Raw genomic sequence first — 24,235 nt, forward strand, 5'->3', positions numbered from 1 at the left:
TACCTCTATTCTAGATCTGTAGTTAATGTTTTGGCATTGTTCTTTTAGTTTAATTGTTTAGTTTGAAATTTTATTACTCCCTCTGTCCCTAATTACTTGTCCATATTTTTTTAGTTGTCTCTAATTACTTGTTCATTTTGACAAATTAAGAAAGAACAATTTTTTCTACCTATTATACCTTCAATTAATTACTTTGAAAAGGGTAGAACTTCTTGAAAGTCTTAAGTTTTTAATTCATCTACTTCATACTTAATAGGGGTAAACTGATAAATTCGCTATGTCAATTATTATTTTCTTAATAGGTGTGCTAATTCAAAGGTGGACAAGTAATTAGGAACGGAGAGAGTAGTCAATATTAAATTCGATAGAGTAAATTAATGTGCCACAGTTAATGCTTACCAACCTACAATAATTTGCTATGATCATCAATCAGACATAGTAATATATCACCTATTATAGGAAGGTCATGATCTTTCACAAATATCTTTGTCTTGTTCAACAAATGGACCAAATACAAAGAAAATCACATTGACACAATGCCTTTTTTTTTCTTCTTCTTTTTATTAAGATTTTATAATTTTGAAAAGAATTAAATTATATTTTTAACCATACAAGAATTGGTAAAAAAAATTAAAAAAATAATACCTGATCTGGTGGACCTTTGTTTCTTGACTTTTAGCCGACTCAAATGCATATCAATTTTTTTAGTATTTTTTTGCTTCTTAACTATTTGTTTTTGATTTGATCTGTTTCACTGACTTAAATCAAATCTTGATTCTTTGGCATTTTCTCACCACTTCCCATCTACCCCCAGAGAATCAGCTGAATCAAGAACTGATTTTAAGATTATGTTTTCTTGATTCTTTGAAATGGGAACTTGATTTTCAGTTTTCCAACTCAGATGTTGTGTTCCTTTAGCTGGAAAACTTGAAAAAGGAAAGCCCAGAATGAGAGGAAGTTTAGCTGGTGGACCACCTAGTCCTATTGAACCTAGACAGAGGCTTTCTGTATTCACGTAAGTATCTAGCTATGGTCTCTACTTGTTGAATTTCCATTGATCTAGATTGAAGTTACTCTACTGATTTGCTTACTTCTTGTCTGTGTTTACGTATCTGGGTGTGCTTGTTTTGCTGTTTGAGCATGTGGGTCAAGATTGGTTTTTGGTTTTAGATTTTGGGGAATGGAGTTGAGTACTGAAGTTTCAGTGGAATCAAGTTCTTTTTTTTTTTGCTTGAGGGTGGGTTGGGTTTGGTTGTGCTAGTTTATGGATTTTTTGTTTGATAGAATTTTGCATCCAACTGTCACCCAGATCAGAGTTTGGGGCATTGGGTATAAGTATAAGTTCACTTCTTTTTGGGATGATATTGGTATGTGCAGTTAATTCTTGTGCAATTGGTAGATCTCGAAGCACTGAATGTTGTTGAAGTTTAGTTGTAGAAATTCTATCTCCTAAATGTGAAATGAAGAGACAAAATGAGTTCGTTGAAAATTGAGATATCTTGAAGAGCTTACTTCTATATAACACTGTTTTTATTATCTCTGCTGCACCTAATTTGTGTCTAGTCATAATAGATCACACCTTTTAGTTGTTTTGACAGCAACCTGTGATGTGAGGTAGTTATGCAACTGCTTTTGTTTTGCTTTTCTGCATGACAGTGTCAGCTGATTGAATTATTTTCTTCCATGTATAGTCTCTATTTAGTTGTCTGACTGCTAGTACTTTCTGTTTTATCATTTTCTGTATGCTTGCTGACTTTATGGAAAATTTGGGTGATGAATACCTGCTCATCTGAGAAAAATTATTGAAGTTAGCAGCCTTGTTGAGAGCTTGTATTCAAGGTGAAAATATAAGATGTTGCAATCTAGAAGTGTTTGCATGGTGTGCTTTTTCAACTACTTTCTTTTGTTTCCTAGTACCAAAATCCTTTTCCTAATGAGTTTTACCTCACATTAGATGACTTCCAATCAATAATGGTATGTGTTTAGATTAAGAGGAAGAGGATGTAATGGAAGGGTATCCTTTGTAATAAGTTTTTTTTCTTCCATTCTGGCATAAAGTTCTATGAGTAGAAAAAGGACATTTGCCACACTTAACCTTCATAAATCTTTTTATTTGGGATAGTGGGGGATCTATGAATCCTGCAACAAGTGGTTTCTTCCTCTCAGTTACATTGTTAAGTTTTCTTGATAAAAATAGTGGTTTCTTTCCTCACTATCTTTACCCATGTCAGGTTCGAAATAGCAACCTTTTGATTGTCAGGTTTACATTCCCCGTGTCCTTTTCTTTACCTCTGCGAAATTAGTACGATGCCCATTTTTCTTTTTACTCTTCTCCTGAAAATAGGAGCAGAGGTTGTGAGTTTGTCATCCTTAAAGGATAAAAGAAATTCAGAAATCATCCAACATGATAGTTCTTTCGTCATGTTTAAGATAATGTCTCCTGCTTTTTATATGCTAACCTCTGTTCTTTGTTTTCAGTGAGGAAACAAGCAAAAGAAGGTTCTTGAGAAGTAAAGTTTTCAGAGATGGGGAGAGAGCTCTTCATAGTCCCACCAAAAACAGGAATTTTACCTGCAAGTTCCCAACTGTGAAGCTTATATTGGGTGTTATTGCTCTGGTTGCAATTTGGTCACTCTGGCATTCTCCAGCAATTTATAACACGGAATACATATCTAGTTCAGGCTCTCGGTAAGTATAGGATGTTTTGCCTTTGTTAGTATTTCGTTATGTTAAAAGATAATACCATCAAATGAACTTTCTCAAACATTCTTATCTTGGGTGCCTTCTGGGACCTTCAGATAATTATTTATTGATATTGTGTAAGAACTAATTTAGCCATGATTAATTATCAGTTGGACATATTATTTTCTGATATTCTAAATTTTTTTTTTGCTTCGATGGTGAAATCCTGATTCTAGGGCTGCTTTGATGCACAGAGAGTTAAGTGGTCATTCTTCAGCTGATCAACGTTATACATCACTTTTAGATATTGACTGGGACCAAATTTCCCAAGTTATTGAGAAACTGGCCGATAGGCATGAGTATCAGGGCGTAGGGATATTAAACTTCAATGACAGTGAAATTGATCAGTTGAAGGAGTTACTACCGGACGCTGAGCATGTAATCTTGAACCTGGATCATGTCCCGAATAATATAACATGGGAAACAATATATCCTGAATGGATAGATGAAGAAGAAGAATTTGAGGTCCCCACTTGTCCTTCTCTGCCCAAAATTCAGTTTCCGGGTAAACCAAGGATTGATCTCATAGTTGTAAAGCTTCCATGCAAGAAGTCTAAGGACTGGTATAGAGATGTAGCTCGTTTTCACTTGCAGCTGGCAGCAGCAAGGCTGGCTGCCAGTAATAAAGGGTATCATCCAATACATGTGCTTCTGGTTACTGAGCATTTCCCAACCCCCAATCTGTTCACCTGTAAAGAGTTAGTTGTACGTGAAGGCAATGCATGGCTATATGAACCTAATCTGAACACTTTAAGAGAGAAGCTCCACCTCCCTGTTGGGTCATGTGAACTTGCAGTTCCTCTCAAGGCTAAAGGTTGGTTCCTGATGGTACTTTTATGTCAGAACACTATAACTCTGATACTGTTTTTTATTTAACAAGTAAAAACTACCAATCTGACCATCCTTTAATTGACCCTTGCAAGACATTGCAGGGTCAAGTTGAGGTAGGTGACATTGTTCCTTTCATATTTCAAAAACTTTAGACTAAAGTTATTTTCCTTCTTTTCTGAAAACATATCATACAGCTGTTTGTCTAGGCTTCTATCCATCTTCCTGTTTTTTTTCATTTTCCTGGCAATTTGAGGGAGTGTGGGAGTGGAATTAGCAGTTGAGCACCGTTTTATTATTCCACCTAAAATGAAAATAATGAGAGGATTAACCTCCAAGTTCAAGTTAATTTCTCGAGAAATGATAATCAGAATCTAACATCATAAGTTTCTGCAGCAAATTGGCACTCTGGAAATGTAAGAAGAGAAGCCTATGCAACTATTCTCCACTCAGCAAATTTTTATGTATGTGGAGCCATAGCTGCAGCACAGAGTATTCGCTTGGCAGGTTCAACCCGAGATCTTGTGATACTTGTTGATGAGACTATCAGTGACTACCACAGGGGTGGTTTAGAGGCTGCCGGATGGAAGATCCACACGATAAAGAGAATAAGGAATCCTAAAGCTGAACAGGATGCCTACAATGAGTGGAACTATAGCAAATTTCGTCTCTGGCAGCTGACAGATTATGACAAAATCATCTTCATTGATGCGGATTTGTTGATACTGAGAAATATTGATTTTCTCTTTGAGATGCCTGAAATAACTGCAATAGGAAATAATGCAACCCTTTTTAATTCAGGCGTGATGGTCATTGAACCATCAAATTGCACATTTCAGCTGTTGATGGATCATATCAATGAGATTGAATCATACAATGGTGGGGATCAGGGGTATTTGAACGAAATATTCACCTGGTGGCATAGGATCCCAAAACACATGAACTTTTTGAAACATTATTGGGAAGGTGATGAGGAGGAGAAGAAGCAAATGAAAACACGTCTTTTTGGTGCTGATCCTCCAGTTCTCTATGTTCTGCACTACTTAGGCTTGAAACCTTGGTTATGCTTCAGGGACTACGATTGCAACTGGAATGTGGGTAAGTTGCAGGAGTTTGCAAGTGATGTGGCACACAGGACGTGGTGGAAGGTCCATGATGCCATGCCAGATAACTTACATAAATATTGTTTGCTTAGGTCTAAACAGAAGGCTGCATTAGAGTGGGATCGAAGAGAAGCTGAGAAAGCTAACTATTCAGATGGTCATTGGAAGATCAAAATAAAGGACCCACGTTTGGAGACTTGTTTTGAAGAATTTTGCTTCTGGGAAAGCATGTTATGGCACTGGGGCGAAACAAACTGGACAGATAATGCAACCTCTTCACCAACACCTCCCATGGTCAATACTGCTTCACTTTCTTCTTTGTAACTAGGAGGTTCTGTTACTATACCTCGCTAGTCTGTAAGTAATACAGAGTCACAACTTGAATGTCAACCAATGCCATTAGTATATATGGTGTCAACACTTGCCCCACCCTTGAATATAGTCTGCTTTGCAGCTATGTTGCTTCAATTGTTTGCCATCTTGTCTTGTTTCCTATACGACTGTTTTCTCTTGGCCAAATGGAGTGGCTTCAGGAGTTGGTTTTTCTTGACTATCCTATTACTTAAGTTATAAGGGGAGCATTGGAGCAATCAATTAAGTCGTCTCCGTATGGATTCGTACCGTGGAAACACCCATTGATGCTTGCGTCAGTGTAGGCAGGCTACATTAAGCCCCTTGGTTTCTGGCCCTTCCTCGGACCATGCGTGAATGTGAGATGTTTCGTGCACCTGGTCATCCTTTTTCTTTTTTATTAGTGGTAAAGGTATTGTATTAAAGTTCAGCAAAATGCTGCAAAGAGGGGTCACTGTCTCATTGAGAATCTGTCTGTTTTGAGGCGCACCGTATCATTGTTGTAATGAGTGTACAAACAAAGTAAACTTACACTATTTATGAAATTTGTTGATTGTAGAAAGCCCAATTTTTCATCGAAGGAGGTTCGAGTGAATCCCCACATATGTAAATGTAACTTCGCCTCTACATGAGGTGGGGTTATCTTGGAGGAATGGGATTTTGGTTGAATTTCTTGAGGAAAAAGGAAATATGAGAGAGAGTTCCAAGAAGTCATATGGCCGTAGCAAAGTTTTGAAAATTAGAAGTTCTTATTAAAGAGAAATACGCTTATCATACTTGACTTGATATCGAGTTTAAGAATCAAAGAGCGACTTTTGATATCTAAAATTTTTCAACTTCTAAGACTTGAGTAACTACAATGTGAATTTATCTTGGCAGTGTTAAGTCAAGCATATTTTATGCCCTTTATAATATCGTACAAGTAGTGTACTATCATAATTCTAAGTTATATCATAATTATATTCTCACCAAATAACATCTTCTCTTCTTTACAATGTGGGAAAAGGACCGATTTAATTCGGCATGGTTCAGTATTCTGAAGTTTAGTTTTGGTATGTTGCGGTATAGTAAATTGGTAATAATAATTTGTTCAACTTCGACTAGTATATACTCATATAATAGAGTGTTATGACTTTGACAATTCAAAAAGGGTCTCAATTGTTTCATACAATCACATTACATATGTCGAAAAATATATTCAAAAGTAAGTACAAACAACTCATTTTGTTAATCAATTACATTTAAATACATTTTAGTCATAATAGAGTAGTCAAAGTTTTAACTTCTAAACATTTAGTTTATATTAATACTAGGTTGCAATTTTGTTATTAATATTTTAATAATATATATGTTATTTATGTAACTATATACTTCGATAAGGTATTCAATATTTCAATCGAATACCGTATTGAATAGCAAATAAAATTTAAAATGTATATAGCATACAAAATAGAGCTGGGAACCTAAATAAGCCACAAAAACATAAAAGTGACCAAAATAAGTCACTACTTTAGTAAGTAACTATAATAGGCTTAGTGGAAGAAAAAATTCCACTTTATCTAATATTCTAAACGTTTTCCGTTAGTCTCATAACGTGTATATTTTAATAAATAACCGAACTATTTCCTACACTTGATAAAATGGAACTACTTCTTACACTTTGTAAAGTGAAACTTTATAAAGTGGAAGAAAAAATTCCACTTTACAAAGAGGAATATTTTTCACGTTTTTGCAGTGTTTGTCATACAATTATATTGATTTGACAATCATAAAAACGGAAAAAATTATTACACTAGGTATTTTTATTTTTTTATTCTGAAAAATCCTCCAGCCTCTATTTAAGGAGGACGTTCAAACATAGTTGATAGCACCTACAACATCTTTTCTTCTATATTTGTTCATTTCAATCTCAAAAAAAAAAAGTCCTCTAAACCAAAAGTTAGAGTTTCGATTTATTGGGATGGCGAAATTATACATGACGGAAATACCGTTTATTATAATTGTCCTCCCAAACACAATTCTAAATATTCAATTAATGTCCGATATCATAAATTTCTTTCATCAATTTATAAAAGAATGGGTATAAACAGTACTGTTTATAATTTGATTATAGTTGAAAAATACCCTACTTCATTTTTATCACAAGGACAAGTAAATTTTGGAGAGTGGATTATCTATAATGATGAATCGTTGACTGACTTTTTGAGGGTTCCATATGACTACATAGATCAAATCAAGTTAACAATACTTGAAATCTATGTTAGGAAGGAGCCTAAGACTAGTCAACAACGTTCTCCTTTTTCGGTCGATGTCCATCCCCGTTTAGAAAATTGTAATAGCGTTGATGGATTTCCAATAACTCAATCTACTGATTTTCCTAACATGACTCATTATCAAAATATTCTTATCGGTCGATATGATTTTGATCTGAACGAAACTATCAATGAAAGTGACTGGTAATGCTCAATAATTATATTTAGATTATTATTTGTTGATTTTGTCAATTATTTATTAATTTATATGATTTATTATTATTATTATTATTATATATTTTGTAGCGGTTTACCTCAGCAAGATAGGAATATTGCTCCAAGTTGTGGACTAGATAATTATTTTGGTCAGTCCTCACACTTTGAAATGACGGAAAATGTTGGGACATCCTCAAATTTTCATGTCTCGCCTACTTTTGATGCAGATGATTATCGATATGTCCAACACTTGATTTTTTATTTAAGTAAGTTAATTGCATGAGATAAATATTTATACTTTTTTACATCTATAGGGAAAATATCACACAAGATGAGCCCATTGATCCTATGAATATCGATGATCGTGACCTTTCAAATTATGGCTCACCTTCAGCTAGTGATAGTGATGATTTGCCTAATGCCGAGGAATCAGAAGATAATGTTCCATTTGAGGCATCATCTAGTGATGATGATTTTTAAATGCCCAATCGATAGCCAAGACCAATGTCCATGAGTCCGTTTCGTAATCATGAAATTCCTTATCTTGATCATCTCCCAGATGGTCCAAATATCTTTGGTGATACACATGATGAATATTCATCACAACGTACGTGGCGTGAACCGGAGGATTTCATGAATGATGCTATTTATATTGAAAAAGGCATGTTATTCAATTCAAAGAAGCAGTTGCAAAGAGCAGTTAAGCTTCTACATTTAAAGATAGCAAGGGAGTACTTTGTTATTAAATCGACAAAGAAATCATGGTGACTTGTTTGCAAGCGTGTAGAACAAGGATGTCAATTTAGGCTAACTTCTTTTAAGGATAAACATACTAACATGTGGAAAGTTGGAAGATACATTAAAGAACATACATGTGATATGGGTACGTGCCGCGATGGACATTTCAGCTTGGATGTTGAGATGATTGCTAACGTCCTCCGTGTTGATATAGAAAAAACGTCAAGGTACTATTTTTATCCTTAGATGATTTTTCTTTAATAAGAAAATATTCATTTTTTATTTGATAATTAATATTATTTTTACTTTTCAGGTTTCCCATCAAAGACTGTCAAACAACCGTTCTTAAAACATATGGCATTTCGATAAGCAGAAGAAAAGCCTATCTTGGTCGCAAACGTGCTTTTGAAAAAATCTATGGTACTTGGGAGGGTTCTTTTCCCAAGTTGTCGAGGTTCATGGAAGCTTTGAAATACTTCAATCCCAAAATAATAGTTGAATGGAAAACAGAGCGGCGTGTCGATGTCATTGAAGATGTATTCAACTATGTGTTCTGGACTTTTAAACCATGCATTGATGGGTTTGTGTTTTGTCGTCCTGTTATATCGATCGATGGAACACATGTCTATGGAAAATATGATATCAAGTTGTTGATTGCGATTGCAACAGATGGTAACGGCTCAATATTACCTTTGGCATTTGCAATAGTTGCGAATGAGAGCATGGAGACATGGAGTTTATTTTTGGATCATTTGCACTTGCACATTGTCAAGGGTCGTAAAGATGTAGCATTGATTTCAGATAGGTATCACGAAATACTCTCATCCATGTATAATTCTCCCAATTGGCAGGCCCCATTTGGGTTCCATCGTTTTTATTTAGGACCTTTGAAGGCCAATTTTAAAAAAAAAATTCAAAAATTTCACTTTGAACAACATTTTATAGGTAGCTGCAAATCACTGTCAGGAGAAAAAGTTTTTGGAAAAAATGGAGATGATCAAGGAGATTAACCCGGAAGCGTATGTGTGGTTAATGAAGAACGATCTTGACAAATGGACATTGCACATGGGTGGAGGTAGGAGATGAGGAATGCTGACAACAAATAGTTCTGAGTCATTCAATGGTCTTCTTAAGTCAGCCAGGAGCCTGCCAGTTACCGCAATGGTAAGACTCACTTACAATCAGATTGTGAACCGATTTGTTACAAGATCAAAATTTGTCAATCAGCTAGTACAACAAAAGCAACAATGGATGCCTACACCATTCAAGATTTTTGAGGATAATCGAAAAAAGTCACAGCGTCACACATTTATCAACTATCACCAACAAAGGGAAAACATATTTGAGGTGCAGACACATGTGCATCATGGTCGTGGTGGTAATAAGTACATTGTAAATGCATCACAAGAAAAGTGTCAATGTGGTAAATGACAATCATACCATATTCCGTGTTCTCATGCAATAAAGGGATTTGACCAAATTGGGTATCAAGCATGGGAGCATATGGCACCAGAATTCAGTGTGCATAGCTACAAAAAAGCCTGCTCTAGACAATTCAATCCACTCGGTGGTGAAAAGTATTGGCCTGATTGCCCTTTTCTTATGATAGCAAATAAAAAATATTTACGAAAAGTGGGCGTAAATAAAATCACCCGTATACATAATGAAATGGATGTTCCCGCAAGTACACTCACTTGCAAGTGCTCAACGTGCAAATAAATAGGCCATGATAGGCGCAACTGTCCTTCACGAGCTCGAAACGCCTCATATGGTGGTAGTAGCTAAAGAAAGATGTTTAACTTTGTTAATTTATTCTTGTATCAATTTCTATGCAACTTTTTATTCGTATTTTTGATCATTCTCTAGTCATGTTTATATTTACAATTTTTTTTCATTCACTTTTTTAAAAAAAAAATACATAAACAAAATAATAACTATATATAATTAAAATAATATTACTATACGCCCTCAAAAAAAGATACATACACAATAATAATAACTATATATAATTAAAATAATAATACTATACACCCTCAAAAAAAGATACATACACAAAAATAATAACTATATATAATTAAAATAATTATACTATACACCCTCAAAAAAAGATGCATACACAAAAATAATAATATTATGTTCCACAACCCTTTCTTGAAATCCGTAGAACATCTCGCGGTCTAAGTCCCGTATATCCATCCTCATCTTCATTGTCCCTCTTCATCTTTTTGGCCGGAAGATCCTTTATGTTCACATTCTTTACAATTCTTTTAACAACTTTTTTTCTTCCGGGTGTTTGAGGCATATCATCCACTGACATAATGAAAGTAACATCAGGAGACGAGAGTGGTGACAAAGTGGTCTGTAAATAGAAAGTTAGTTAGTAGAAATTGAAAATTAATTGACAAAAATAAAGAGATCCATCTTTAAAGAGATCCAGCAATACAACAATAAATCCAAGCACACCAACACTTTATATATATTCGTATGCTCCATTCTTTATTTTGGATCATAGAATCAGAATCAAGACTTCATTATTAAGACAAAAAGTCAAACCAACCTAAGTTTCTTTACATTTAGCATAACCTGTTTCCACCAAGACATGCAGTTTGGAGTGATTGGTTAAAATTTTGAACGGATACAAACATCATGACAACCAAAAGAACTGAGAAATGCAAAATTAAACCCAACTGATAGAAATATTATCTCTAACTGCTCCAAGCATTGATACATTTATCCTAAAGCTGATAATGTCAAAGTATGTCTTTACTACTATATTTATTATATAAAATCAAAGCATTAATAACTAATGTAAATATTTTAAAAGAAATAAATAAGGGAAAATGCATAAGTACCCCCCCCAGCCTATGCCCGAAATCCCAGAGACACACCTAACCTTTACTAAGGTCCTATTACCCCCCCGAACTTATTTTTTTATTAATTTTTTACCACCTTTTGGCCTACGTGGCTGAGTCCGTGACTTCACCTATGTTAGGCGTGTGGGTGCAATTTTTAGACAATACTGACCAATAAAAATTGGCCACGTGTTAAAATAAACTTTATTGTTGTTTATTGTTCTTCATCTTTAACTAAGTTTTCTTCTTCTTTATTGTTCTTCATCTTTAGAAAAAAAAACCTCCATTATCATTATCATTCAAGTTAAATTTCTTCTTGCTTTGAAAAGGTAAAGTAAAATTTTAATATATTCTTTATATTTACACCTTTTTATTTCGATTGTTAGTTCTGATTTTAAATTTCTTTCACAATTTTTATGTATAAATATTAGGGTTATGAAAAATCCTAGTTGAATTAGTTGTGTATGGAGCTAGGTGAAGGATGTCCCTTGCTGAGGGATATTGTGTTGTCTCACTGTTGTCAAATAACAGATGTAGGGTTAAGTTATATTGCTAATAGGTGTACCTTGTTGGAAACTAGCCACATGGTCTATTGCCCTGGTATCACCGCTGCTGGAGTAGCCACGGTGATTACGAGCTGCACAAATATAAAGAAAGTTCTTGTAGAGAAGTGGAAAGTGAGTCCAAGAACCAAAAGGAGAGCAGGATCCATCATCTCCTATCTCTGTGTTGATCTGTAGATCTCTGTACACGTGTTAGTGTAATCTATTCCTTGCAGCCTCCAATCGAAAGCAGCAAGGGTAAAACAGACTATCGTTGTGGATAGCCAGTTTAAATTGCAAATTACCCCGACTTAAAGTGATAGTTTTACTTTTGGGAAAGTTGAAAAAGTGATAGCTTTTTTGAATTTTTGGGAAGTGTAAAAGTTATTTTGAACTGATAGCTTATACTTTTTAGAAAGTTGAAAAAGTGGGCCCAGCGTGTGTTGAACAACTCTTTCAGCCTATCTGATTTATATTGCCACGTAGGCCAAAAGGTGGTAAAAAATTAATAAAAAAATAAGTTCGGGGGGGTAATAGGACCTTAGTAAAGGTTAGATGTGTCTCTAGGATTTCGGGCATAGGCTGGGGGGGTACTTATGCATTTTCCCAAATAAATAACATAAACCTGTGTCGCATCGGGATCCTCATTAACTGTCGGAACGATATCCTCTATGATCGTCGTGGGGCTAGAATCCACGGTAGATGAAAACCCCGTAGTATGAATCTAAAAAATAATTAAAAGTTAATTTAATATAAAATCAAAGCATTAATAACTAATGTAAATATTTTAAAATAAATAAATAACATAAACCTGTGTCACAATGGGATCCTCATTAACTGTCGGAACGACATCCTCTCAGTGGATGAAGGCCCCTTAGTATGAATCTAAAAAATAATTAAAAGTTAATTTAATATAAAACTAAAGCTTTAATAACTAATATAAATATTTCAAAATAAATAAATAACATAAACCTGTGTCACATCGGAATCTTCATTAACTGTCGGAACGACACCTCTATGATCGTCGTGGGGCTCTTCTCCACGGTGGATGAAGGCCCCGTAGTATGAATCTAATAATTAAAAGTTAACTTAATAGAAAATCAAATGGAGAAAAATACAAATTTGGATTCAAACACTACAACAAAAATGGGCATTGGCGGCTACAAAAAAAGGCTACAATATCCCTTCTAAAAAGTCTTAATCTCCCCCTTTAGCATCTATTATCGTTTCTAGTAAATTCAATAAAATTATTACTAAAATAGAGCAATAGATAGAGAAAAAGGTTATTCCTCCCAATAATTCTCAAACGGGAAGATAAAATAAGTGAATTGTCGTGAGGTCTTTGTGACTACTCCTCTTACGCTAATAGCATATAATTTCAAATATTCAATACAAATATTTATTAGTTTAACCATGATCTCATATTTCATCTCTAACTAATATGGCTTTTTAAAAAAAATTGTAATTTGTACTTTGGGACAGTGATAAGCCTTAAAAAAAAGATCTTCTTCAACCTATCTTTCATTCCATTGAGGGACAAGAGGACTCTTAAAATAAAAGAGGAAAAAAACATATATTCCTTGTCAAACAATTTCACAATCGTTTCTAATGCAAACAGAGAAAAAAGGGAAATAATTTCACACCCATCCCTTATTACATTTAACTCTACTTCTTACTCCTAAATCTACACCAAAACACACCTTCCAGCTCATAGAATCTATATAAATGAAAATACTAGCTTGAGAAAATTAAACACAAAGAAAGCATAAAAAGTATGGAACTGAATCAAACAAATCCAACCAACAATGCTTTGAGATATTCTCCATCATCAATAAAAAACATGTTTTGTATTCAAGTGACAATTGAATGGAAATTCATTAAACATGAAATTAAATTATTTCTTTACTATAAACTTTATAACAAATTAAAAAAGTTCTTTCAAACTCCATGAAGTTTCCACTAAAAATACATCTTATTAGGAACTACAACTAAAAAAGAAGCATTAGGCGGTACCAAAAGAATTGGAGAAAAGAGGGAAAATAAAAAGATAAAAGTTTTACTGCCTATTAAATCAAGATGTAGTTATTGCAGGCTAATATTCATTGGTCAGGACACTTTGCCTAAAATGAATAAATTAGCGGCAATTTACTTATTGCCTCTATATAATTGCCACTAAAATCCCTTCTTGTTATAGTGAAAACATCAAAGATACAAACTTTTAGAAATCAAATGGACAAAATACATAACAAGAGAACCCCACTTCCTGTAACTAAAGGAAAAAACTGTATAAAGCAGTAAAGCAAATTAAGCATAGATGCAAATTTGGATCAAGATACAAACTTTAACAACCCAATTCAGAAAAATAGAAAAATAAAAGAACCCTACTTTCTGTAATTAAAGGAAAAAAACTGTATTAAATAATAAATAATACAAACCTGCGATTCAATCGGATCATCAAGTAGTCCTTCAATAAAATCTTGAGTGTTATAAAGAACAGTATCTTCGGTGTCACAATGGGCAGTACCAAATGTGCCCTACAAAAATATATAAATAGTTATTTTGAAATATTTATATTAGTTATTAATGTTTTAAGTTTATATTTAATTGTTAATGCTTACCGCCATATCAAGTATATAATATCCAAATGACATATCTAATAAATTCATGATGTCTGATGTGCCAAATTGATTGATATTCAAATCATCGGCCTCTACTCCCGCCTCTGCCTCTATGTCTGGAGGAATAGGTATACCACCGACGCCACGTCCTAGAGCACGTCCTCGTGCTCTACCTTTAGGACCCCCACGTCCTCATCCTCGTCCATCTACACGTCCATGTCTGGGTCCTCTGGCACGTATATGTTCAAACAAAGGATCTCCCTCAAAAAATGGCTCTCTAAATTGTATTTCGGCCTCAAGCAATGTATCCCTAACAATCTGGGATACCTCTTCAGCATGTGAAACTAAGGCTGTGTCTCTCTGCCACTGTAATGCAAGACTGTGCAACTTAAATAGTCCTCTAGACATCACAATGCTAATACCAGCAGAATGAACAAAGCCTGACAGTACATCAACCTCTAATGCAGGCTTACCAATAAGCAACCTTCCATATCGCATGTACCACAATTTATACATTGCCCCGCTAGTACCATCATCTACCTCAACCGCTAAACTCTGATGTCGATTACACCAATCACGAAAATATTTATCCAATATTTCAAGAACCTCAGATCCAAGCCTCCTACGCTGATCATGCACGTAGTGGTTGGTTTCCCAACTAGGAATCACAGGTACATGTTGGGAACGACCAAACTGACGCATCACTCTATCAGGTGCGTGCACCTCAACAATCTCTAGGCAAAGCATAGGCACGCATGCCATCCATAAAGGATCATCGATCGTACAACAACGAGGCAGTGTATGTAAAATCTCATTATACGATGTCCATCAAAACTATTTTTAAAATATAACAATTAGATAAAATCAACATTAACCGCTTAGTATATAAATAAAATTATTATTGATTTACTTTTATATAATTTACTTTTATATGTAGTTTATACTTTTTTAAAAAAACTAGTAAAGAGTTGCAAAAATTATTTGATGTACCTGATCCTTCGTCATGCGGTCTAACTGATCTCTAATCGGGATAAGAACATGATGTGACTCAGTATCCCTATCAATTCCACGCGTCCATCGCCTAGCATATGCAAGTAATACGTCACCATCATGAGAGGAGGAGCTAATCCTCTCCCAACACCAAATCTTAATGTGACAAACAATATAATTAAACTATCATCATTAACAAAAAAAATTAACAATTACATATATCTATTTTTAATAATTTTTAGAAATTATTTGTATGTAATTTAAATATTTTTAAAAATTGAATATAGAAAAAATATTCTTGTACAGTGTAATGTTAAAATATTCTTTGTAATTAAATGTATTTTAAAACTTTAGTAAAGTTACCTGAAGGAGAGGAATAAATCCGCAAATGTCAACTGCATTACCGATAGATGCCCTACAAAGTGCATGGTACAAGTAGGCCAACACTGCACTGCCCCAACTATACTTACCTACGTCGTGGATGGGATCTAGGAACGCCAAGTATTGTAAGCTAATAAGGTTCCCCGACGTGTTCGGAAATAAGATGCCCTCCCAATATAACAAGCATGTAAAGTCTAGAAATTTTCTCAACTCGCTCCACTAGAGTAGCATTTCCTATCGGATCTACTTGTAACTGATCTCGCAAGTAGCCGGTAATGCTATGTATCCTCACCCGGCTCGCACCATCCATATCAGCAGGTGCTATGACACATCCTGTGAGTGTCTCTAATAAGTATGCCATGGACGAATCCTCCGTGCAACATCCTGCATGTACACAACATCACTATCGATGCGCAACCCAAACAAGACCTGCACATCCTGTAATGTAATCGTGACCTCATCAAAAGGTAAGTGGAAGCAATGAGTCTCTGGCCTCCAACGCTCAACCATAGTTGTAACAAGGGCACAGTCATACTGTATCCTACCCACACAAACTACATCATATAGTCCTGACCTATGTAAGATTTCCTCAACAAGTCCATGAGGTCGATGCAAATGAAATAAATTCCAAGCATCATTCATGCGCACCGTCCTCATAAAGCTACTAAATGATAACTCACCTTTCCATAACAATTCTGATTTATGCTCATGCTGAGAGAGAAGAAGTGTATGATCAGTCGGTCCAGGATTCACAACACGCTCCATTATATTCTGTAAGAATTCTATTAATTCATTTAATATAATTATATCTTGACAAATTAAATCGTGAACTATCTTCAAACGAATAATTGTACGAGAACTAAAGAATCTCTAACTTCAGCGAGTCAATTAAATGTGTTATTTGTCGAGTCAACCACAAGAAAATAAAATAGAAAAAAACAATGATACTGTGGGCACCTTTTTTTTTATAGAGAATAACTTTTCACATCCTTGTTAAGAAATAAGCTAGAATAGTAGTTGTGGAAGCTATAGTGTATTAACTACATGCTGCTACTGCTTTTGGCTTGAAATAAGTAATGTTCTAACAACAATTTTGGTGGCTTATGGCTTAAAGTTATTTTGCTTTGAAATTTGACAATTTATAAGTTTCATTATGTTCATTACATGTGCTTTCAATTTGAGACTTGATAGTGACGGTAAAGATGACCTCCAAGAATATCATTAACGATGGAATATATGTGGGATTTTTTACAAAGTCAATTAACACTGATATAATTTTTACTCACATCTTATAGACTCAAACTATTACTGTGCTATTATTTGGGAGGGAACTCAAACAAATTGTACTTTATTTTATATGAGATGACTTTCACCATTATCTTGTATTTGAAGTGATGTCTAGGATGACTCATGAACTAGTGAATGCATATTGCAATTCATCGAACCAACGTAGGCATGATAAATTGATCAATTCATTTAGTGATTTTCTATTTTCAACCTTTGTTTTGTCTCTGTTTTTTGCCATTACTTTGTGATTGGAACTTCTTATTGCACTATCTTTGTAGGTTTCCCTTTCATTCAGTAATGTGTGAAGGGACCAAGATGATATCTTCAATCTGTTATTGGGTTAGGTTCATTAGTCCTTTAAGTTGCTTTTTTTTTTGTTTTTGTTTTCCACTTCCTCCTATTCAATTGCATATTAGATTTGTCCGTTATGGCTCTTTCGAAAGTTGATTACATAGACAATTTTTATTTCCATCTCATATGTTTTTATGTTTCTTTTTTGGATGTGATTTTGATTTTGAAGCTTCCTCCACTTTTGATGTTTCCTACTACTAATGTGGCATTTGGAGGTATGACCTTAACTAAGTCTTTATGATGAATGCACAACTGATCAAGTTTTTACTTTATATTTTTGTATTGTTGTGAATGCTCTTGTATAAAATACTTATCTTCCCTCTTCCCTCTTTTTTCATTCCACAACTCTTGATATCTAAAGTTTCTATTATAATTCAATTTTAAATATACTATAAAATCACATTCTAACTCCATGAGGTAGGTGTAATATCTACGTACATTCTACCCTCCTTAGACCTCAACTGTCATTCCATTACTCTTGTTGTTTTTGTATAAAATCACATTCTAAGAAATTCATTCATCAGTTGAATATATAAAACATATCCCTATGTTCTCATTAGCTGAATATCTAAAACTTATCCTTGTATAATGTGTTGAATTTTTCCTAATTCAAGGTTCTTGTCCAATCTTAATTCGCATATGTCTTTCTATGCAGGACTGCTTTGAACCTACTATTGCCAAATCAGGACAAGATCTTAAACCTGTTATGGTTTATGGGTGAGTATTCCCTTGCTTAAGTCCTTGTGTACTTGCTTTAAGTATTCTCAATTGTATACCAATCTCGAATTTATTAGTTCTGTTTAATCACCTTGTTTTTATGTATTTACCGTTATAGTTTATGCTAATCATAAGAAAATCTTATTGCATGATTGCATAATGATCCAAAAGTTGGCAATATTGGTTTGTAACTACTTAACTATATTCTCCACTTAGCAAAATTACTCTTTTTATTGTCTATAAGCTTTTTCTCTCCCCGTCCCTCTAGTTCTTTTTCCGTAACTTGATCTATTTTGGTCTAGTTAACATATATTTGTACCTGAAGTACATTAGCAAAAGTTCCTATAACAGATTTTTATTTTAGGGGATTAGAAACGTAAATGTCTAATACTTTTGGTAGTATAATTTGTAGCAAATGAGTAATGAAGCTAAGTTCCAACTTATTTCTAATCTATTATACTTTTGAAATTTTGAACAAATTACAACATCATTTTAAAGTAATGAAAATATGAGATGAAAAAAAATACCTAATTTATATAATTTGTAGGGTCGAATTGTTATGTTGTTGGGTTGTGCTACTCCAATCTTTCAAGATTTTAATTTTTTAGTGTAGGGCCGCTTCAGTTGTTGGATTGGGATCATCAACTGTTAATCTTCAAAGTGTTAAGTTTGGAAGCCATGAAAGTGAAAGGGGAGAAGAAGAAACTGAAAAGGTAAAGTAACTTTTATAAAGTGTAAGAAAAATTTACTCTTTATAAAGTGTAAGAAATAGTTCATTTTATAAAGTGTAGGAAATAGTTCCGTTATATATTAAAATATACACGTTATGAGACTAACGAAAAACGTTTAGAATATTAGATAAAGTGGAATATTTTCTTCCACTAAATTTATTTTAGTTACTTACTAAAGTAGTGGCTTATTTTGGTCACTTTTATGTTTTTGTGGCTTATTTAGTTTCCCAACTCTACAAAATATCATAATACCAAAATCACGGTATCAGAAATTTTGATATGCTATGGTAATTCGGTATATACCATACCATGTCCACTCCTACCCTTTAACAACCTAAATAACTCAAAAATATCCTTTAATTTCGAGTGTGCAAAGACAAACACTTGGTAAAAACTTGATTAAGCACATATTTTACATGGTGGCTCACACGAATTACCACGCATGAAACATGTATCTAATTATTCGATTTTATACTTCCTCTGTCACTTTTATTTGTTATGTTGCACTTTTCGAAAGTCAATTTGACTAATTTTCAATGTTAAATTAGATTACATTAATTCAATATTTTAAATAAAAAATTTAGATATTCAAAAACTATACAAAGAGTACTATAAATTTCAATTTTTGCATATAAATATGATGAATAAATACATAGTAAAATGTTAGTCAATTTTTTTTTATATAATTTGATTCTAAAAAAGAAAATTATTACAATTAAAAATGGACGAAGATAGTACCATCTAAAGTTGGAGGGCATAAATCGTAATTGAAATCTAAGTTATAAATAGCATGGCTATGTATTATTATGCCATAATTCTCTTATTATATAAGAGGGAGTTTATGATGGGACATTGTGATGTCCAATCATAAACTCCCTATATAATATATAATATATAATATAATAAATTATTTTTTCTAATATATAATATATATTTATTTTTCTACTATAAGGGAGTTTATATAATATATAATAATATAATATAATAACTCATTTACAAATGACTTAAAATATTTCATATTTAAAGGATATATAATAAAATAGGTTCACTCTCAAAATTCTATCCGGGTCACATATATTGGGACAGAAAAAATAACATATATCATTTTAAAATTACCAAAAAAGTATTATAAATAATAATAATTAACAACTTAAAATATCTTAAAGACATTTTAAAAGGGTTAATTTTGTAATTGTAATTTCTACTATATAATAAAAGGGAATTTATATAATATATATTCTACTATTATATAATATCATAATAAAACCCCTTTTATTATATAGTAGAAATAAATATAATATATATATATATATATATATATATATATATATATATATATATATATATATAAAATATAATATATAATAATATAATATAATAAATCATTTACAAATGACTTAAAATATTTAATATTTAAAAGATATATAATAAAATAGGTTGACTCTCAAAATTCTATCCGGGTCACATATATTGGGACAGAAAAAATAACATATATCATTTCAAAATTACCAAAAAAGTATTATAAATAATAATAATTAACAACTTAAAATATCTGAAAGACATTTTAAAAGGGTTAATTTTGTAAGTTTATCCATATCACATAAATTAGGACAAAGTGACCAACAATGTAAGTTATTTGAAAGTTACATAAAAATATTATAAATCACAATAATTAATAACTTAGAACATTTTTTTTTAAAATGCAAATTTGGATGACTCTTCAAATTTCATTTGTGTCACATAAATTGAGACAACAAAAATAACATATATTGCGCCCATTTTAATTTATTTGTCTTAATTTTTTTTATATTTAAAAAATGCATAAAAATACTATAAATCATGATAATTGACAACATAAAATATTTCAAAAATAAATACATATAAAAAATTCGATTAATTCTTGAAATTAATCTATCGTTAAAAATTATGTATAAAATACAATAAATCGTGATTTTGACCACTTAAAATATTTATTAAAAAAACAGAAAAAATAAATTGACTGATTCTTAAAATTAATCTATCAATGTCACATAAAATGAGACAAAAGTAGTAATATGTATTGTTTAATGTGAAATTATTGAAAACTACGTAAAATGTATTATAAATGTTAACAATTAACAACATTTGATTGAATCTTGAAATTTTATCAATGCTACATACATTGAGACAAGTGGAGTAATATATATTAAGTATTTAAAAATTACGTACAACCATATTGCTTTCTGTAGGCTTCGAATTATCGTAGTCATTTTTTAGGCTGATACAAGTTTTGTACTTTTTTTTAATATTATAAATCGCAATAATTAATAATTTAAAATATTTTTAAAAATATATTAAAAATTTAGTTGGTTTCGGGAATTTTATTTATACTATATAAAATGGGACAAAGGAAGCAACATATATCATTTACAAATGACTTAAAAAGCATTAAAAATTAGAATAATTACCAATTTAAAATATTTAAAAGCTATATAATAAAATAGGTTCACTCTCAGAATTCTTTCAGGCTCACATATATTAGGACAGAAAAAATAACACATATCATTTTAAAATTACCAAAAAAGTATTATAAATAATAATAATTAACAACTTAAAATATCTGAAAGACATTTTAAAAGGGTTAATTTTGTATTTTTATCCATATCACATAAATTAGGACAAAGTGACCAGTAATGTTGGTTATTTGAAAGTTACATAAAAATATTATAAATCACAATAATTAATAACTTAAAACATTTTAAAAAAAAAAATTAAAATTTGGATGACTCTCCAAATTTTATTTGTGTGACATAAATTGAGACAACAAAAATAACATATATTGGGTCTATTTTAATTTATTTGTCTTATTTTTTTTGGGTTTTTTATATTTAAAAAATGCGTAAAAATATTATAAATCATGATAATTGACAACATAAAATATGTTTTGAAAAAAAATACAAAAAATTCCACTCATTCTTTAAGTGAATCTATCGTAAAAATACTATAAATCATGATAATTGACAACATAAAATATTTCAAAAATTTTGTATGTGGATAGTCTTATTGTGCCTTGAATAGCGTCAAATAAAGTACAAGTTTTTGATAAAAGAACTTATTCCTTTATCCACGCAAACAATCGTTTCAAAATCTCCGTTATTAGCCCCAAAACATACCATTTATATTATTGGGCCCGTGCATAGCACGGGCAACATTACCTAGTCTAGACATACAAGACCATTTTCATGATAGATTTATAGATGATATAATACATAAACATGACCCTTAATTTAGTTTCAGCGGATTATTATGCCCTTCAATTTTGAGTGTGTACAAGTCACTTAAACTTGTATAAAATTGAACAAGTAGACACACGTGTCCTACATGGCATAATACATGTAGAACGCCACGTAGGACACAAAATAGCCATGTAGGACGAATGTGTCTATTTGTTCAATTTTATACAAGTTTAAGTGCCTATTTGTGCACATCCAAAGTTAAGGGTCATAGTTGTCAGCTGACACCAAATTAAAGATCATGTTTATGTATCATGCCTTTATAGATGGTGTAAAAAGGAAAAATGACCAAAATAACCTCAAAGTGACCATCATTCAGCTAATAAAATACCTCTCTTACAGCCAGACACAGTAGTTCGTGTGTGTAGAGAGGCTGCGAAGACTTAAAGGCCCTAGACTCCTTCAAATAATCTTTTTCTTCGACAATTCCCTCACATGCTCTCTTTCACTCTCCACTCTTGAGGGATTTTTTTTTATAGAAGATTTTAGAACAAGGAAAAAGAGCTCCATTTTCTCGATCTTCATCTTTGTTGTCAAAGGTCAGTACCCTTTTCTCCTCACTCCCTTTTGCTCTTTTCGTGTTTGTAAATTAGGGGTTTTTGTTTTTCTTGAATTGATCTGTTCTGTTGTGTTTTGTATGTTATGGTTAACATGAAAAACCGTATTAGGGCAACAGATTTTGTATCTTTCTGTGACTCATTTTTTTGTCTTTTTCTTTGCTTTTAGCTTGTGGGTTTGGGCGATTGGAGCTCGTGTATGTGAATTTAGATGTTTTAGCTCAAATCTTGTAAAGGGGTTAGCTTTTGTATGTGGGGTTAGCTGTTTTAGTTCAAATCTTGTAAAGGGGTTAGCTTGTGTATGTGGGGTTAGTTGTTTTAGTTCAAATCTTGTAAAAGGGGTTAGCTTGTGTATGTGGGGTTAGTTGTTTTAGTTCAAATCTTGTAAAGGGGTTAGCTTGTGTATGTGGGGTTAGTTGTTTTAGTTCAAATCTTGTGAAGGGGCTAGCTTGTGTGTGGGGGGTTAGTTGTTTTAGTCCAAATCTTGTAAAGGGGTTAGCTTGTGTATGTGGGGTTAGTTGTTTTAGTCCAAATCTTGGAAACGGTTGAGGAAACTTTGATTCCTCATTTCTGATATGCAAGTGAAAGTTCACTTTCTTTTCTACGCATATTGATGCTTGAAGAATGTTAAATTATGCTAGACATGTTAGCAAGTGGGAGGACAAATGATATTTAGGGCAAGGGATCTTAATTTTAGGAAATGGGTTAAAATAGTGTAGTGGACATAGATATAGCGGACCCAAACTAGTTTAAGATTGATTTATGCTTGTTGTTGGTCGAATTTGCAGTGTGGTTGGGACTTGGACAAGTTAATCTGTTGGACGGTATCCTGGGGATTCTGCGTATAGACTAGATCTGAAGCTTGATTACCGGGATGTGGGTAATTAGCTTTGACAATTGCTCCTAAACTGTTTACCTGAAGCAATGAACAATCGTTCTTGAGTTGTTTCCCCGAAGCATTAAATTCATTCATTAATATAAGGAGTTTACCACTCTTCTCATATACTTCTAGATTAAGTGTGGCTAGTATTAAAAAGGAGAAAGGAGTATTGATTAAGAACACTATTTTAATACTCTAAGCTATAACATGTCCTTATTGGCGGTACTGCCGTATTGGTGAGTTGTTTCTCTTGCTCAAAGGCTAGTAAAGTTACAAAAGATAGCCTTTAGGATACAAGGGGGACGTAAAAAAAGTACCATATTTCTAATTGGGGAACATAACATTAACATCCCTGGGAAGATGGTGGGAAGGAGCTAAGGGCTTGAGGGTAATAATAGAATCTTACTAGGAAAATGGATTTGAAGTTTCTCTGAAGAGTAACAAGTGTTGTAAAGGAGGATCATGTCGGAGAATTATTGAGATCAATCATGCAGCCTTATAGAGCAACTCTACAAAGGAGCGTAATGAAAGGGTGGGCAGGTTTGACATAGATATGAGATTTAAGTAGCAAAATAAAGACATAATTTTTTTTGGTCAGTAAATAAATTTTATTGATAGAAAAAATTAGTCAAGCACTAAGCTAGTGAACATTGCAAAGTGAGAGGTCCTCCTGTACCAAAAAGAAATAGGCTTTACTTTGGAAATAAGGCCAGAAATTGTGAACTTCTGAAAATGGTGCAACAATATCCCTTTTTTTTTGTTTGTAAAACTTGTCTCTTTGTCATCAAATATCTTGCCTACGAACAGTAGTACTTAGTCTTGTATGC

At 32.7% G+C, this 24,235-nt stretch overlaps 2 protein-coding genes across 5 annotated transcripts in view; both read left to right on the plus strand.

The window, feature by feature from the left end:
* Positions 1-740: 740 nt before the first annotated feature.
* Positions 741-5,078, plus strand: LOC125833901 (putative UDP-glucuronate:xylan alpha-glucuronosyltransferase 3). Of its 2 annotated transcripts, none has more exons than XM_049513052.1 (4): positions 741-1,015; positions 2,479-2,688; positions 2,919-3,556; positions 3,967-5,078. In XM_049513052.1, exons 1-4 carry the CDS (start codon positions 948-950, stop codon positions 4,995-4,997), a joined length of 1,947 nt encoding a protein of 648 aa, XP_049369009.1. In that variant the 5' UTR covers positions 741-947; the 3' UTR covers positions 4,998-5,078. The 2 variants fall into 2 exon arrangements, with proteins under 2 accessions (XP_049369009.1, XP_049369010.1); XM_049513053.1 differs by having other exon boundaries at positions 2,937-3,556.
* LOC125833900 (zinc finger CCCH domain-containing protein 55) overlaps positions 905-24,235 on the plus strand; it is a 31,024-nt gene continuing 7,693 nt past the window's right edge. The window contains exon 1 of one of the 3 annotated variants that reach the window (XM_049513048.1): positions 905-1,015. The gene's annotated coding sequence lies outside the window, so the exon portion shown is untranslated. Of the gene's footprint in view, positions 1,016-22,494; positions 22,511-23,322; positions 23,409-24,235 lie in introns of those variants that run through there. The other 2 variants (XM_049513050.1, XM_049513049.1) reach the window with 2 other exon arrangements.

The sequence above is a fragment of the Solanum verrucosum genome, unplaced genomic scaffold (assembly GCF_900185275.1).
Source record: "Solanum verrucosum unplaced genomic scaffold, falcon-dt-bn FXZP01000108.1, whole genome shotgun sequence".
NCBI classification, from domain to species: Eukaryota; Viridiplantae; Streptophyta; class Magnoliopsida; order Solanales; family Solanaceae; genus Solanum; species Solanum verrucosum.